General features: G+C 54.9%; 2 protein-coding genes across 4 annotated transcripts in view; one reads left to right on the forward strand and one right to left on the reverse strand.

The window, feature by feature from the left end:
• DKC1 (dyskerin pseudouridine synthase 1) overlaps positions 1-16,702 on the forward strand; it is a 44,203-nt gene that overhangs the window by 17,314 nt on the left and 10,187 nt on the right. Inside the window, exon 16 of one of the 3 annotated variants that reach the window (XM_074964296.1) lies at positions 3,756-3,774. The exons of the other annotated variants lie outside the window; for them this stretch is intronic. Within the exon in view, the coding sequence (XP_074820397.1) occupies positions 3,756-3,759 (4 nt within the window). The 3' untranslated portion in view covers positions 3,760-3,774. Of the gene's footprint in view, positions 1-3,755; positions 3,775-16,702 lie in introns of those variants that run through there. 3 annotated transcript variants of the gene reach the window in all.
• Positions 1-16,702, reverse strand: part of MPP1 (MAGUK p55 scaffold protein 1) — a 62,101-nt gene that overhangs the window by 4,313 nt on the left and 41,086 nt on the right. The window contains exons 9-11 of the mRNA XM_074964298.1: positions 16,179-16,259; positions 14,361-14,563; positions 13,058-13,132 (exon numbers count right to left, since the gene is read on the reverse strand). Of these exons, the coding sequence (XP_074820399.1) occupies positions 13,058-13,132; positions 14,361-14,563; positions 16,179-16,259 (359 nt within the window). The remainder of the gene's footprint in view (positions 1-13,057; positions 13,133-14,360; positions 14,564-16,178; positions 16,260-16,702) is intronic.

Raw genomic sequence — 16,702 nt, forward strand, 5'->3', positions numbered from 1 at the left:
CTGGGGCTTGTGCGAGGGGTAGTGTGTCCATACAGAACCCCCAGGCCAAGGAGGTTGAGGCTGGTGGATTGCCCCTATTGGTTTGGGAAGTACATGATGCACTGCGGGAGGGCCTCTGGCCCAGATGAGACATTGCACCCATTTCTTAGTGCAGTGGTTTGTACTGAGTACTGGTCTCACTAGGCAGCACCCCCTGCTCTTACAGCATGTTGCCATAATGGCCCTCGCAGGGATACTGCATTGGGCCCTTATTGCTGTGCAAACTGAAATGATAGCAGCTTATTTAGGGACTCGCAGGTGCTTCCTAAAACTCTGGGTGCTGGATGCCCAAAGCAGCACAGGGGCTGCTGCATACAGCATCACTCCCTACTTGAGAAAGCTAGCTCTGTTTTAGGTTTCCCACGCACAATAGGCTCATGGCAGTCCCAGCAGAGTGCATAGGCGGCAGCTCCCTGGGCTGGCCTGCAGAGGACCTATACACCTCACTGCAGGTTGCAATTCCCACTGACCCTACCCTAAAAAGTTGCAGAGTATCTTTAAGATTAACTCTATCCCTGTGAAAAGAAATCCCTTTGGGCTGAGCTAGTGGGACACTTTCCCAGCAGGGTTATACTGGTTTAATTCCCCAGGTGGGCACTTAGGAATAACAGCGCCTCTTCCCTATGACACTTTGAATGTGCTATCAGCTACAGCAGAAGAAGGCATCCTGTCTTGACCGTAGGTGGCCCTTGGCAGGGAGATTACACCCATACAGTTCTGCTGGTAAATTTCCCTAGGGAGACAAACTTCCTCAACCTGCCTCTGGAGCAGAGCCCCAAAGACTGAGACAGTTGGTTGAGGGATGAGGGTGCTGGCCTGGGACTCTGGATAAAAGTTCTGTTCCCAATCCAGCTGCCGGCCAGTGGCATGCGCTCAGGGAAGTTACTTCCCCTCCCTTCCTCTGTTTATTCAGACAGCAGGCTCGAGTCTCAGTCTCTGTTCACACTTTCCTTGTACCTCTACTGCTGAGGGCTACCTTTGGTAATGACAGACATCAGAGATGGCTAGATGGCACTCTGCAGCAGCACACCTAGCTCCTAAAGGTATTGCAGGCCCGTAGGAGCCTGCTCCAGCATCCAATAAATATTGTAAATAGGAACTCCCCTATAACTTCTTTCCTGATTCTATCAGAGGGGTAGCTGTGTTAGTCTGTATCCACAAAAACAACAAGGAGTCTGGTGGCACCTTAAAGACTAACATTTATTTGGGCATAAGCTTTCGTGGATGCATCTGAAGAAGTGGGGTGATTCTTTGAGTACTGTCCCTATGGGTGCTCCACTTTAGGTGTCTGTGTGCCCCTGCACCTCTAATTGGAGATTTTTTGGTAGCAGTGTCCCCATTGAGCCTGCGCATGTACTCGCCCGCGCATGTACTCTCCCTCCCTGGTGGTCTGCCTGGAGGCTATTTAGCACTGCATGGGCAAACCCCCCTCTCTTCCTTCTCTACCACCTTTGGCCTCTGAGGGAACAAGCAGCCTCTTCCTTATCTATGTCATTAGCATAAGTAGTGTTTGTTTTGTTACCTTTGTTCTCCTTAAAAGCAGTTAAGCTAGTGTTTATTTTATTCCTTTGGGGTTTAAAAAAAAAAAAAGGGAAAAGAACTTCAGTTTTCTGCCCGCTCTAGGGACATTCCTCCTCTCCCCCCACAGGCATCTAGTAGACTTTTTTTTTTAAACTGAAAAAAAAAAATTATGAAAATAAAGACAACGCTCTTCTACATTCCTCCCTGCCCAGGGGTTTGCCTGGCTCTCTCTGCTCCAAGCGGTGCCTCTGCTGCCAGGAGTCAGTTCCTGTAATGGCCAGACACTCACTGTGCCTGGGAGAGCCTCACAGAGGTGCTTTACCTGCCACAGCTAAAACGGCAGCCTCGCAGGAGCTGAAGTTAAAACTCCTCCCTATGGAGAAAACATTTCAGTCTGCAGGGGACTCCGGTGGGTGCTGACCCAGGATCATCCCCGGAGCCCTCAATTCAAAAGGGGTCAAGTGGTGAAGGAGGAGGAGAGAGGGGAAAGAAAAAAAAGCCACGAGCAGACTCCCCCCAGAAAGGCTTGTAAAAAGAGCTCCTCTGAGCAACTGGCCGGCCAGCGGGGCTCCCCAGAGCGGCCACCTCGGTAAGACACCAGCAGAGGGACCTCCTGCTGTGAGCTCTGCTGCGGCAGCTCTGAAGCAGGCACCTGAAAGGGGCTTTCTGCTGTAAGCGCTGCCCTGCGGCACAGTCCCCATGGCACTGTCTTGCGCCAGGGGCTTCCAGTCATACTCTGAGACAAGAGAGAGGGGACAATTACCGTACCATCTTTAAAAGAGCAGCACCAAGAAACCCTTTGGTATCAGGTGTAACAAAACTCCCATCTAGGAAGTGTTCTGCACCTTCCCAGCCATCAATACTGACAACATACTACAGACACTCCTCTGTGGTACCACATAAGCCCATGGTAACACACGTGCTCTGGAAACCTGTGGCCTCAGTACCCAGGGAGGGACAATTACTGTACCATCTCTAAAATATAGTGGCACCAACAAACTTTCTATACTGGGCACAACAACACTCATTTAGGGAGTGCTCTGCCCATCTATCGGTACTGACAACGTACCATGGACACTCCTATGTGGTACCAAATGAACCCATGGTGATGCACGAGCTCTGGTACCCTGGAGACCTGATGATTGGGGAAGAAACGCAATCCCCATTACTTGGTACCAGGACCCCGGTACTGAGCACATCCCAACACCCAGAATTGCTCTTGGCACCGGGCTGTATACTGCCAATACCCCAGTCAGCGGCACCCTTACCAACTGACACTGGCCAGGAGGAGATCATTCCCTGGCCCCTCATCGTGGCCCACCACCACACTATATGCCCTTCTGTTTCTATTCAGCCTATTCCTCACCTGCTCCCACAAAACAATGGGCTGACCCTTCACCCCAGGCTGCGGGTCCTCTGCCTCCAGGTTTGGTTCCTTCTTAGTTCCAAGGCTTAGAGGCAGAATGGGTTTATCTTAGGGTTTGCATCCTAGTGCTACACAGACCCAACCTCGTTTTTCCTCCCTTTGATTTTGCGTTACTTTTTAAACGCTCACTCAGCTCCCTTAAGGTACATCTTGTGGCGAAAACAGCTTCCCACTTGGTGTTTGCTCACCCACTAATGCGTAGATTCTTTAAGGGCATTGGGAATCTCTTCCTGACTAGACCTTTTACACCTGTCCATGACGACAGCATTTCTAATTGCCATCACCTCAGCTAGGCACATAGGAGAAGTAGTGGCCCTGATGGCACATCCATCATTCACGGCTTTTTTTTTTTTTTTTTTTTTTAAAGACAAAGTAACTCTAAGGCCATGTCCCAAGTTTCTCCCTACTTTCTCTGCACTTTCCATGTGAAAAAACGGTTACGTACTTTCTCGTAAGTGTTGTTCTTCGAGATGTGTTGTTCACGTCCATTCCACGTTAGGTGTGCGTGCGCTGCGTGCACGAGCGTTGGAAACTTTTTCCCTTAGCAGCTCCTGTCGGGCCGGCGGGGCCCCCCGAGTGGCGCCACTGCGCCGTGCATATATACCCCTGCCGGCCTGACCCCCTCCAGTTCCTTCTTCCTGGCGACTCCGACAGAGGGGTAGGAGGGTGGGTGGTGGAATGGACGTGAACAACATCTCGAAGAACAACAGTTACGAGAAAGTAAGTAACCGTTTTTTTCGAGTGCTTGTTCATGTCCATTCCACATTAGGTGAATTACAAGCTTACCTCCGAAGGAGGGTAGGATTCACGGAACAACTGCTTGGAGGACCGCTCTGCCAGCTGCCACATCCTCTCTGGCCTGCTTGTTGACTGCGTAGTGGGTCGTGAAGGTGCACACTGAGGACCAGATGGCTGCTCTGCAGATCTGGATCGGGACCTGTGGCAGGAACGCCGCGGAAGTCGCTTGCGCCCTGGTCGAATGGGCCGTGACCGCTGGGGCTAGAACACCTGCGACCTCATAGCATGCCCGGATGCAGCTTGTAATCCAAGACGAGATCCGCTGCGCCAACACTGGGAGGCCTTTCATCCTCTCGGCTACAGCCACAAACAGCTGCGCGGATTTACGAAAGGGCTTGGTGCGCTCCAAATAGAACGCCAGCGCTCGACGCACATCCAGGGTGTGCAAGCTGCGGTGACTCGGGTCTGTATGGGTTTTCGGGAAGAACACCAGTAGACAAATGTCCTGGCCCAAATGGAATTGGGAGACCACCTTAGGGAGGAACTTGGGGTGCAGTCGGAGCTGCACCTTGTCCTTGTGAAATACTGTATACGGTGGCTCAGAGGTGAGGGCCCTCAGTTCGGACACCCTTCTGACCAAGGTAATGGCAACCAGAAATGCCACCTTCCAGGAAAGGTGGAGGGGAGAATAGGAAGCAAGAGGCTCAAAAGGGGGTCCCATGAGTTTAGACAGGACCAGGTTAAGGTTCCATGGAGGGTCTGAGGGGCGTGAGTACGGAAACATCCTCTCCAACCCTTTAAGGAACCGTCCCACCATTGGTGGGAAAACACTGAGCCCCCCCGAGAACCCCGGATGGAAGGCGGAGATGGCCGCCAGGTGTACTCTGAGTGAGGACGGGGGCTAGCCCTTGCTGCTTGAGGTGCAGAAGGTACTCCAGGATGGCCTGCACCGGGGCCTGGCATGGCCGCACCTGTTGGAGTTCACACCAACATGAGAACCTTTTCCACTTGGCCATATAGGTCGCCCTGGTACAGGGCTTTCTACTGCCAAGCAGAATCTGCTGCACGGGAAGGGAGCACTGGCTCTCCAGGGCGTTTAGCCACAGAGCCTCAGGTGCAGTGACTGCAGGTCGGGGTGGAGAAGCTGGCAGCCGTCCTGTGTAATGAGGTCCCGGTGTAGGGGCAGGACTACTGGGGCCTCCACTGACAGCTCTAGGAGTGATGTGTACCAGTGCTGGCGGGCCCAGGCTGGGGCGATGAGGATCACCGCCACCCTGACCCTGCGCAGCTTGAGTAGGACCTTGTGTACTAAGGGGAGCGGGAGAAAAACATACATCAAGCCCCCTCTCCACGGGATCGCAAACACGTACGTGAGCGAGCCCGGGCTGTGGCCCTGGAACAAGCAGAACTGTGGGCACTGGGCGTTGGCCCTGGTGGCAAACAGGTCTACCTGGGAAAACCTCCACCTGTGGAAGAGCGAAAGCATGACGTCCGCTCTGAGCTTCCACTCATGTATGCAGTATGACCTGCTGAAGGAGTCCACCAGCTCATTTCATACCCCCGGGAGACAGGACGCCTTGAGGTGAATTGCATGGGCTATGCAAAGGTCACAGAGGAGAGCAGCCTCAAAACAGAGTGGCAAGGAACGGGCCCTGCCCTGTTTGTTTATATAAAATATGGCAGTAGTATTGTCTGTCAGAACTGTCATGCTATGACCACTCAGAGTGGCTTGAAAGGTCTGGCAGGCGAGACGAATCGCCCCGAGCTCTTCACATTGGTATGGAGCAACTGCTCTGCTCTGGACCACAACCCCTGCGTTGTGAAGTCCCCCAGGTGAGCCCTCCATCCGTGGTCTGACGCATCCATCACCAGCGTCAGGTCCGGTTGTGGGGCGGCAAAGGGGATGCCTTCGCAAACCACAGGCTGGGACTGCCACCACCGCAGGGAGTCCAGCATGTCCCTTGGGGCTGTCACTACCAACTCCAGGGGGTCCCTGCCTGGGTGGTACACCCGAGCGAGCCACGCCTGCAGAGTCCTGAGTCTCCGTTTGGCATGCCTGACCATGTGCGTGCAATCTGCCATGTGGCTCAGCAGCCACAGGCAGCACCTGGCCGTTGTCGTTGGAGACTGGCACAAGGAGGCCATCGCTTGCTGGATAGACTGGAATCGGGATACTGGAAGGCTTGCTCTGGCCTGCACCACATCCAGGACCACTCCTATGAATTCTACTCTCTGCGTGGGTATGAGCATGGACTTGGGGAGGTTGATCAGGAGCCCCAGCTCACGGAACAATCTCAGGGCCTCCTCCACATGACCCCCCATTTCCGCCTCAGATCGACCCACCAGGAGCCAGTCGTCAAGGTACAGGTACACCCGGATTCTCTGCCTCCGTAAGAAGGCCACCACCACCACCACCGCCATGCACTTCGTGAACACCTGTGGGGCCGTGGCTAGACCAAACAGGAGAACCGCAAACTGGTAATGTTCTTGGCCCATGGTGAAGTGTAGGAACCGCCGATGTGTTGGGTGGATGGCGATATGAAAGTATGCGTCCTTCATGTCAAGGGCAGCATACCAGCCTCCCGGATCCAGGGAAGTGATGATGGTGCCCAGAGAGACCACGCGGAACCGGGCCTTGACCAGGAACTTGTCAAGCCCGCGTAGGTCTAGGATGGGGCGAAGGCCCCCTTTGGCCTTGGGGATGAGGACATACCGGGAGTAGAACCCCTTCCCCCTTAGGCTGTGCGGCACCGCCTCTACCACCCCCGCCTCTAGCAGCAAGCGGACTTCCTTCTCTAGGAGATGCTTGTGAGAGAGGTCTCTGAAGAGGGACGGGGAAGCGGGGTGGGGAGGGAGGGAAGGAAGAGAATTGCGGTGAGGTACCCCTTCTGCACCGTGCATAAGACCCAAAGGTCTGAGGTAATGGTGGACCACGCATGGGAGAAACAGGGCAGGCAGTTCAGGAAACAAAGGGACGGTTCCGGTGACTGGTTTGGTGTGCTGTCCTTGAGCACACCTTCAAAAGCCTGGCTTACTGCCCGGCTGGGGTTTGTGCTGGCCTTGTTTCTGGCCCGGTGCATTATTGTTACTATTGTTGTTGCTCCGTTGCCTGTTATCCCTGCCTCGCCTACAGTAAGGCTCATGCCTATGGCGAGGCTGGTACTGGCGTTGAGGGGGAGGCTGCAGCTTAAAGGGCTTCCTCTGGGTCACCGGGGTGTGCATACCCAGCGACTTAAGCGTAGCTCGCGAGTCCTTAAGGCTGTGCAGCCTCGTGTCTATCTGGTCCGAGAAGAGCCCGGACCCTTCGAAGGGGAGGTCCTGGAGTGTACTCTGGACCTCGGGCGGCTGGCCTGACTCCCGCAGCCACGCCGAGCGCCTCATGACCACCCCCAACACGATTGTTCTGGCCGCCACGTCTGCTGAATCCAAGGAGGCCTGGAGAGAGGTCTTAGCTACTGGCTTACCCTCGTCCACCAGGGCCGTACACTCCTGTTGGGAACCTTGCAGGAGGTTGTCCTTAAACTCCCCCACCGCCACCCAGGAGTTGAAATTATGCCTGTTGAGGATGGCCTGCTGGTTTGCAATCCTCAACTGAAGGCCCCCAGATGAGTACACATTTCTTCCAAAAAGGTCCAGGCGTTTCGCCTCCTTGGCCTTAGGGGCCGGGGCCTGCTGTCCGTGGCACTCCCTTTCATTTACCGCTGAGATCACTAGGGAGCATGGACTCGGGTGGCAGAACAGGAACTCATAGCCTTTAGATGGGGCAAAGTATTTACGCTCCACTCCTTTGGCCGTTGGAGCGCTGGAGGCTGGGGTCTGCCATATGGTCTTATATTTGGACAGAATGGTCTTAATGAGCAGGAGCACTATTCTGGATGGACCTTTGGGGCTCAAAATGTCCACCATGGGGTCCTCCTGCTCAACCATCCCCTTGGCCTGCAACCCCAAGTTCTGGGCGACGCTGCACAGCAACTCCTGGTGGGCTCTATAGTCTATCAGTGGAGGGCCGGACACCGCTGTACCCGCCACTGCCTCATCCAGGGATGACGAGGAGGTTAGCTGCTGCTCGACCCCCTCTGGCTGGTCCTCCTGTTCCCCTTCTCCCGTGGGAGGGGCCTCTGGCTCCGGCCGGGGCAGGAGTCCATGGGACAGCACTGGACTTGGTGCCGGTCTCTCCGGTTTATCCTGGGGGGATGCTGGAGGCTTGGATACTGTAGCCTCCGACACCGTCTGGCATCGGTGCGGGGACCAGGATCACTGCACTGAGTAACTTGCCCTGGACGGGGCCCCTTGGTGCCCCTGATAGGCCCAGGGGGTCCAGAAGGGCCAATGGCCTGGCGGCCCCCATTGGCATTGCTAGCCCACCTGAGGGTCCCTGCTGTCCAGGGCCCGGTGCGGGTAGCTATAGCGGCCTGAGTCGGTGCCAGACTGCAGTGATGCCAATCGCGACGACCATAGCGGTGCCAACGATCTGCGCCGGCGGGAGAACGAGCAGCTCCTGGCTGAGTGGGAGCAGTACCGGTATCTCCGGGACCAGTGCCGGCGTTCCCTGAACCGGGACCGTCTGTGGGAGTCCTCTGGCAAGGGCCGTTTCAATTCCTCCCAGTGCCGGTCTCTGGGTGGTGCCGGAGAGCGGTGTGCCCTTTCCGGTGCTTCCTCGCGCCGACCCACTCCCAGTGCCGCGACCTCCTTCTAGGCTGCTGGTAACTGAGTCCACAGAGTCGGAGCTCAACCGGGACCAACTCCGGGAGCGGTGCCAGGACGGTGTCCTCGAGCGGCACACTATTGCCGGCTTACCCCTCAATGGCACCCGCGGCATGGGTGCTGGAGGCTTCTCTCTATGCGGGAGTGGGCTCGCCACCGACAGCTCAATGAGGTCCTTTGCAGCCTCAAAGGTGCCAGGCGTGGAGGGCTGATCCGTTATGCCCTCGAGCCCATCATCTGCACTGAGCTCACTTAGGTCTGGGCTTGGTGGGGCTTGTGCTGCCGGGACCGCCGGTGTCAGCACCAGTACCGCGGCCTTCCCGCTTTTATCAGCACTCGGGGCCTTGGGAGGCACTGGCCTCCTGTGAGGAGAACGACTGCACCTTGCTTTCGGCTGTGCCAGGGGCTGCACCGGAGAGGACGAGCGGTGCCGGGGCCTAGTCTGGCGCTCTGGGGCCGACAGTTTACAGTGCTTAGCCAGTGCCAGGTCTCTCGACAGCTCCGGGGCACTACGCACCGAGGAAGCCTGAGCTAGAGTTGGGTGCTCCGGGCCCGGTGGCTGCAATGCGGCCTCCATCAACAGCTGCTTTAAATGAAAGTCTCTTTCTTTCCTTGTTCTTGGCTTAAACACCTTGCAAATCCTACACCGCTCAGTTTGATGTTCGTCCCCCAGGCAACATAGACACGAGTCATGGGGGTCACTAACTGGCATAGGTTTGTGGCACGTGGTGCAAGCCTTGAAGCCGTGCGCCTGCGGCATGCCCTGCGGCAGGTGCTGGAAACCTCCAAGCACCTAAATCACTTAAGTGTCCACCATAAAGGTATGTTAACTAACTGATAACAGCTACTCTGAAAAGGCTAAGGGACTGCTCTTCTGAGAGAGATTGTTCCAACGCCACCATGGATGGTAAGAAGGAACTGGAGGGGGTCGGGCCGGCAGGGGTATATATGCACGGCGCAGTGGTGCCACTTGGGGAGCCCTGCCGGGAGCCGCTAAGGGAAAAGGTTTCCGACGCTCATGCACGCAGCATACGCACACCTAATGTGGAATGGACGTGAACAAGCACTCGAAGAAGAATCAACAGATCCATCTCCCTGTTTTTCCCCAAAATCACATAGCGACAACTGGGAGACAATTGTGCATATGCTAGATATTAGAAAGACATTAGCATTCTACTTGGACAGGACTCAGGACTTCAGGAAATCCCCTAAACTCTTCTTTTTGTCCACAGAAAGATCCAAAAGTTCTGTGATATTGCCTCAAAGACTATCCAAATGGGTCTCTAGTTGCATTAATCACTTATCAAGGACACAACTTGCTTCCGTCCAGAGTCCATATGCACTCCACAAGGTCAGTTTCTACCTCAGTCACATTCCTTAGGGATACCCCTATCTCAGCAATCTATAGAGCAATGACTTGGGCCTCTGCCCATACTTTCACAGAACATTAGGCCACTGACACCATCTTTGACTCCACAGTACTCTCTGTAGTAAAAGACTCAACTCTGAAGTCCCAGCCTCCAGTGGTGGGTACTGCTCGGGAGTCACCTAAAGTGGAGCACCCATAGGGATACTACTCGAAGAAGAGGAAGTTACTCACCTTGTGCAGTGATGATGGTTCTTTGAGATGTGTCCCCATATGGGTGCTCCACAACCCATCCTCCTCCCCTCTACTTCGGAGTTCTCTATAGGGCTCTGTGGTAGAGAAGGAAGTGAGGGAGGTTCGCCCATGCTAGGGAGGGAGAGCACATGCGCAGGCTCAATGGAACACTGCTACCAAAAATCTCCGATTAGAGGTGAAGGGGCACACCTAAAGTGAAGCACCCATAGGGACACACATCTTGAAGAACCATCGTTACTGCACAAGGTGAGTAACTTCCTCTTTTTTACCCACGAAAGCTTATGCCCAAATAAATCTGTTAGTCTTTAAGGTGCCACCGGACTCCTTGTTGTTTTTCTGAGTCGCTCTAACGTTTTTTCATCTCTGTCCCCAGTAGTACTTGAAATGAACATGGCTGTTCTGTTTACCAGCATCATGAGCTCAGCTCTGGGCAACAGTGAATTGCTGCAGCCTGCGCCCCTCTCTCTGTGTGGCGTTCAGCAGCCAGAGCGTATTTAGAGGGGAAAAATACCCCTGCTCTCTGAGCTGCTGGAGGTCATGTTTTGGCCATTGCCCTTGACTTACTAAGCAGTTACCTGAACTGTGAAAGCAGGCTAAATATAGCACTTGCTTCACCACCCGGGCCTGTCCCCTGCGGCAGAAGACAGTTTTTAGCAATAGTAGCTCAGCCTTGCTTCACACTGGCACCTTCAGCAACTACAGTGGGTGCATGGGGTTGCAGGCTCATGGAGCCAGCTGGCCCACAACTTTTTCAGATAGCACAATAGTTAGCCCTTACATAACACCTTCCATTGGACAGCACTTCACAAACACAGACTAATCAGTTTGCAGGTGGCACTTCATTCAAAGACTAACCTTAAAGACTAACATAAACCCTCCACCTGTTACAACCTCCTGATCAAATTGTCTGCAACCTAATCCCCAGCTACAGGTTGACTGACTGAGCCAGCCCTGTCCAAGAGCATGGAGCAGGGGTCCTGGCCAAGACTGAGTTCAGGCAGGGCTTCCAGGGCTTGTTTACTCCTCTAGGGAGTAAACGAAGGGAAAATGGGACACCCCACAGGACTGCCCCAAGGGCCCCCTTCACTCCCCATCCCCCACGCAGGGCCAGCCTGAGTCCCCCCTACCGCGCAGGGCTGGCATTACCACTCACCCCCTGCATGTTCCTCCATTCCCCGCTAGGGGGTCACACCCCACCTTTTTGGCAAAACTGCATTTGTCCAGTTTGATCAGTTGGCAAGAGCAAACGGGACAAATGCCCAGTTTTGCCAAAAAAGTTGGGACGGCTGGGACAGGGTTTAAAAAGGGGCCTGTCCTGGCCAAAATGGGACATGTGGTCACCCTGCTCCTCTCGCCCCCTGGTTTCAATGTCCAGCTGTGGGGAATTTCTCAGCTCTACTCTGCCATTGCCATGCAGGCACCCTGCTTAGCAAAGGGTTAGCTTAGCCAGGCCACGAGTGAACCAAGAGGGTTAGAAAGACACGCGCCTGCTGCAAGCTGCAGCCTGGGAGCCCAGCGCTTTCTGAACAGATTGCTGCATAAACCCCCCTTTCATCTTCAGTGGTAAAGGGCAGCAGCTCAGTTAGCTAAATAATCAAGAGAATATCTGCTGTTGCCATGTGCTATTTGCATAGGCAAGACTATTCAAGGGCAGGACAAAGGGACCCATCCAGCGGCACACCTAAGCCAGTCTCTCGTACAATACCAGTCACTTGGCTGCTGCACAGCACCAGAGACTGGAGAGGGGCAGCTGATCCAGGTGTTACTGTTTCGGGCTGGCTGCCGTCTAATCGGCGTGAGCCGCACTGACAGCAGGAAGGTCTCTGCAGCTTGAAACTGCTGCAAGTTGACAGCGCTTTGGCTCTGGGAAGTGAAATGACCTGTGCAGGGAGAGCCCCAGGCAGGGCAAAGTCAGAATCCATGAATGCCAGGGATGGGCCCCTTAAGGAGCCATTTGTGGGGTGGTTTGTGTCCTTGCCTATTGGAAACTCAGCACCTTAGCTGGGATTCATACGTGAATGGAGAGGCGTTGCTGGGGAGAAGCTGCTGGCAAAGTCCCCCCCACCCGCACTGCCACATTCCCTGTAATTCCAGTCCTGAGACAGCCCTCCCCTCCCTAGTTCTGGTGGGGGAGGGGAATGAAGTAGCAGGGGGCACCCTCCCCAGCTATGCTGCTGTCTGGGGTGAAGGTCTTGCTGCCTTCGCTATTCCTGTAGGCTTGGAGGCAGCCAGGCGCTAGCTATGGAAGAGCACACGTGCTAGACAGTTTCACTCCCTCCAGCCACCACAATCCCTCTAAGGGCAGGGGAAGCAGCCTTGGGGGAGGGGCAGGTTTGCCTCATCTCACCTCCTAAGGAATTCCTTTTGCAAAGTGGGGAGATTGGGGCCCGCTGGGTCCTCGGGGGGGATGGTGCTGGCGACTGGCTGAGGGGGAAGAAGCTGTGCCCAAGTCTCTTGTTCAAGTCCAGGTGGCCACCAGCCTGAATAGGGAATCAGCCCCTAGCCCCTTACAAACAGCTGCTGTGGCCCCAGCTGGGAGGGTGATGGGGAAAGCGCACTCACACTCACAGCTTTGGAGTTACCTGGTGCTCTGCACTTTATCTCAGGGAGGTTTAAGTTTGGGGTATTGCAGATTAACTCCACTCCTCTGGCTGGAAAACCCAGACACCCGACAGGGAAGGGGCAAGCACCAGTTTCTGAACAGTGGACAGGAGAACAAGTCCCCAGGGAGGAAAGGGAACAGAAACAATTGCTTGGGGGTGAGATTCCCAAATATATTTAGGTGCCTAACTCCCATTGATGTCACTGGGAGTTAGGCACCTAAATACCTCTGTGGACCCTACCTTTGGGGTCCCACCACTGTGAGGAATGGGCTCTTCATCCCCCCGGCCACAAGCCACAGTGGGGGGCGGGGGGTGAGTGCAAAGAGGCAAGTGTGCGTGGGGGAGTGAGTATGGGAAGACACGCCTGTGTAATCGTTCCACCTCCCGCCGCACCATGGCACCCACCTGATTGGCCTGGTCTGTTGGCGCGATGAAGACAATGAATGGGGACAGCTCGGCAGTGCGCACAATCTTCAGGGTCTGCAGATGGGGGTCAGGGAGAGAGAGGGGTCAGGAGCAGAGTGCAAGGCCCTTCCTGCCTTCCAGAGGGCTGCTGGGTGCTGGCTGGAGGCCAGGATCCCCGAAAATCACACCCTGGGTGTCTGCCAGGGACAGGCCCATGTCACAGCCTCACGGAGAGGTGGGTCAAAGGCTGGCTCTGTGGGGCTGCGGACAGCTTGCACTGCTGCTGCCAGAGGTCTTTGGGCTTCAGGCCTGTCATGTCAGCTAAGTATAAATTCACTTTAAAAATCCTTAGCTTGCGATGCAGCAAAGGATTCCAGCTGCACCCTTCCAGAAGCTGCCACGGGGATGCTGGCCCTCGGCTGCAGGAGCAGCTGATGTTCTGCTAGCTAGACAGTGCCGATCTGAAATAGTGACACCTGAAGGCAGATCAGAACTAGTGCGATCTACCTCTGCAGGCCAGCAGCTGGTGACCTCCGCAGCTGTAATTATCCTCTCTCATCCCATTGGAAAGTTCTAAGGGACCCAGAGAACAGCCGTCATCATTAAGGCCTGGGACGGTCAGCTCTCACTGAGGGGAGAGGTTTGCCTCCATACCCTCGTCATTAGCTGAAGGCAGTAAGTCGCCGAGTTGGGGCGCAGACTCCCCTGCCCTTTCCACGGGCACCCTGGGGATGGATATGCCAATCCCGTGGCAGCTTTGCCATCTGCCTTTATGCTCCCCTTCTAGGAGGCGGGTGCTCCCTGGAATACCTGTGCAGCAGGAAGATGTGGGGCCATTAGCGGTAGTCTTGCCCAAGGTATCTGCCCAGTACGGGGGCACTAGGTGGAGTCCATCCATTGGTTTTATCTCTTGTGTTTATTTTCCTCCCTCCGTGCCCTTTCCCCCTGGCTACTGGCAGGTGCATAGCTCAGTCCAGCTCAGTTGCCCCCTACAGCGCCCCACTCTCCTAGCCAAATGGCCTGCTCTTTCACTGCCTTGCCTTTTCACCCAGCCCCAACTTGGGTTATGCTTTAAAGGATACATTTTGCACCCAGCCACTAACATCATGCCCGCGAGTGACAGGCCCCAGCGTTCTGCCTGCCCAACTGGTGGGCACAGTTGGGAAGACAGAGGGATAAATCCTCCTTTGCACCCCCAATTGCAAGTGCAGTTAAATGCGGGTGCAAAGCTGCCCCCGAAAATTTTAGAGGTGCTTTTTCCAACTCTGACCCCTAACATGCTGCCCCCATCCCTCACCCTCACCTGGGGCTCAATGTCCAGGATGGCGATTTTATCCTGCTGGTGGATCTGATGCACTGTTTCAAACTTGGTGCCAAATATGTTTCCCTGGTAGCTCCCAAACTCCAGGAACTCATTGGTGGAGATGTCCCTGGTCATCTCCTCAGTGGAGATGAAGTGATAGTCCTTCCCGTCCACTTCGTTCTTCTTCTGGGGGCGTGTGGTGTCTGAATGGGCGGGAGAGCTGGGTGACTGACCTGTGCTGCCACCTCACAAGGGAACCAAAGGGGCCAGCTAGCTTGGGCCAACATGACCACTGAGCAGGAAGGCTGTGGAGAGAGTGGCTGCTGTGCCACTCTGCACCATGGGAAGCCCTCACGTGTTCCCAAGCTGGGCCCTAGGAAGGCCAGGAGGGGGGAGTCAGAGGAAGTGAGCACTTGGTGAAGAGAGGCAGGGCCTCCATCAGCTTTAACCCTTTGCTGCTCGGAACAAGGGTGGGCAGAGCATGGATTTGCTGCCTGTAGTGCCTTGACTGTTGCTCAGGTGAGGGCATCTGGAGCATTCCTGCCTCTCGACCTCCTTGCCTACGTCAAGGGCCACCAAGCCCTGCCCCTAGTGATGAGTATGGCCAGTCAAGGTCACTGAAAGCAGCATCACTTGGGAACAAGGGCTCACGTTAGAGCCTGGACTGGACTGTAAACTCTTTGCCAACCCAAAACAGTTTTGGCAACAAAAATCAGGCCCAGCAAGACCTATGAGGCCTGCTTTGAAACTGACTAGGTTTCCTGTTGATGGTGTCCTTTAAAGCCAAGGGAAAACACTGATCAACCAGCTCTGAGGCCAGGCTCCTGGCACCTCTTCTTCTATTTCTCCGCCGCTGGCAGGAGGCTCCGAAAAGCCAAGATACCCCAATGAAAGCAACCTCCACCAGCCTTTGCGTGCACACCAGGCCATTCCCAGCATGGGCCTGGCTGGATGTGCTCTTCTCCAGCTGGCCTTGCCATGTTTTCAGCACTGGCGCTGCTCAGGAGGTATGGCAGGAACATGGGGTAATCTGAGCCCAGTCGCTTTCACCGATGGCAAGGAAAGATGCCTCCAGGACAGACAAGCTGCCATCTTGCTGGAAAGTACAAGTGTGCTGGAGACACTGCTGCCTTGGTCGAGGCAGGCCCCATTTACCCAGCATGCACCCTGTGGGACTACAACATCTTCCCTAAACATGACTGTGGGCAACCTCCAGAGCCACTTTAGCAACACTAGCAAAACAGACCAAAAAAACCTCGCCCAATGTGATGGGTCTCTGAAATGTCCAGTGGCAGGAGCTCGGGTCTGATTTCAAGGCTGATTGAACTGAGGTTGTGCACTCCTGTATCTATGAACACATGGGGCTGAGACATTCTCTGACGACATTTGGGGTGGTCCCATTACTCTCCTGAGTCACTCCAAAGGAGCATCTATCACATCTTCCTGCCTCCTCATCCCCACAGGGATTCTGCATGCACCACGGACAGTACAGAATGGCTTAGAGCTTCCCTATCTTTTTTTTTTTTTTTTTTTTTTTTTTTAAAACAGGGACTATTTTTGGTAACCCTCCCCTGGTAATGCCCGGTGCTCAGTGACCATGAACCCAAACTGTGCAGGGCTCAGAGGGAGATGGAACAATCTCTGAACATTCTCTGAAACAGCTTTTCTGCACCTAAAACCCCCCCAGCTCTATGCAGGTAAGGCTAGGAGTGAGTGCTGGGAAGCTGGCCTTCCTAGGGCTTTAAAATGGCTAGTTCTGGTTGCTGACACAGGCACTGGGGCGGGTAGAGCTTGACCCCACTATGGGTGACTACTTACATGGAGCTGGATACCCAAACTTCTCCGGGTTCTTGCTGAGCAGGGCATTCTTAATGTGGCTACGACCTACCCCGCTTGCACCTGTGCAAGAGGATGAGAGAGGGATGGGAGATCAGTGCCCCCCGAGAGAGGCCTTTCCTGTACTGGAGAAGGGGAGAGGGGAATCACAAGAGCCATGTGGGAGGAGTAAGAGAAGAACCCCTCTTCAGAGGAAGGAGCTCTGGCAGAGAGAGCGAGTAGGGATGGAGCAGGATGAGCTAGCCAAGGAAATTCCATCCCTGTTGGGTCACTGAGCCCATCCCCCAGAAGCAATGGGATAACTGCTGCCCAGGCCAGATAGTGGAGCCTCTTCGCCCCTTTGGAATGGACCAGACTCTGCAAAATGGGAGACCCTGTTCTTTTCAATATGGCCATAATGCAGGGCAATGCACTTCCAGTCCCAGAGCCAGCCCACTGCTTCTCCATGGACTGGGCAAGGCACAGCCTCGGCACTACTGAGTTAGGTCTGGATCCTCCTAGGCGTC

Source organism: Natator depressus, chromosome 9, assembly GCF_965152275.1.
Source record: "Natator depressus isolate rNatDep1 chromosome 9, rNatDep2.hap1, whole genome shotgun sequence".
NCBI classification, from domain to species: domain Eukaryota; kingdom Metazoa; phylum Chordata; order Testudines; family Cheloniidae; genus Natator; species Natator depressus.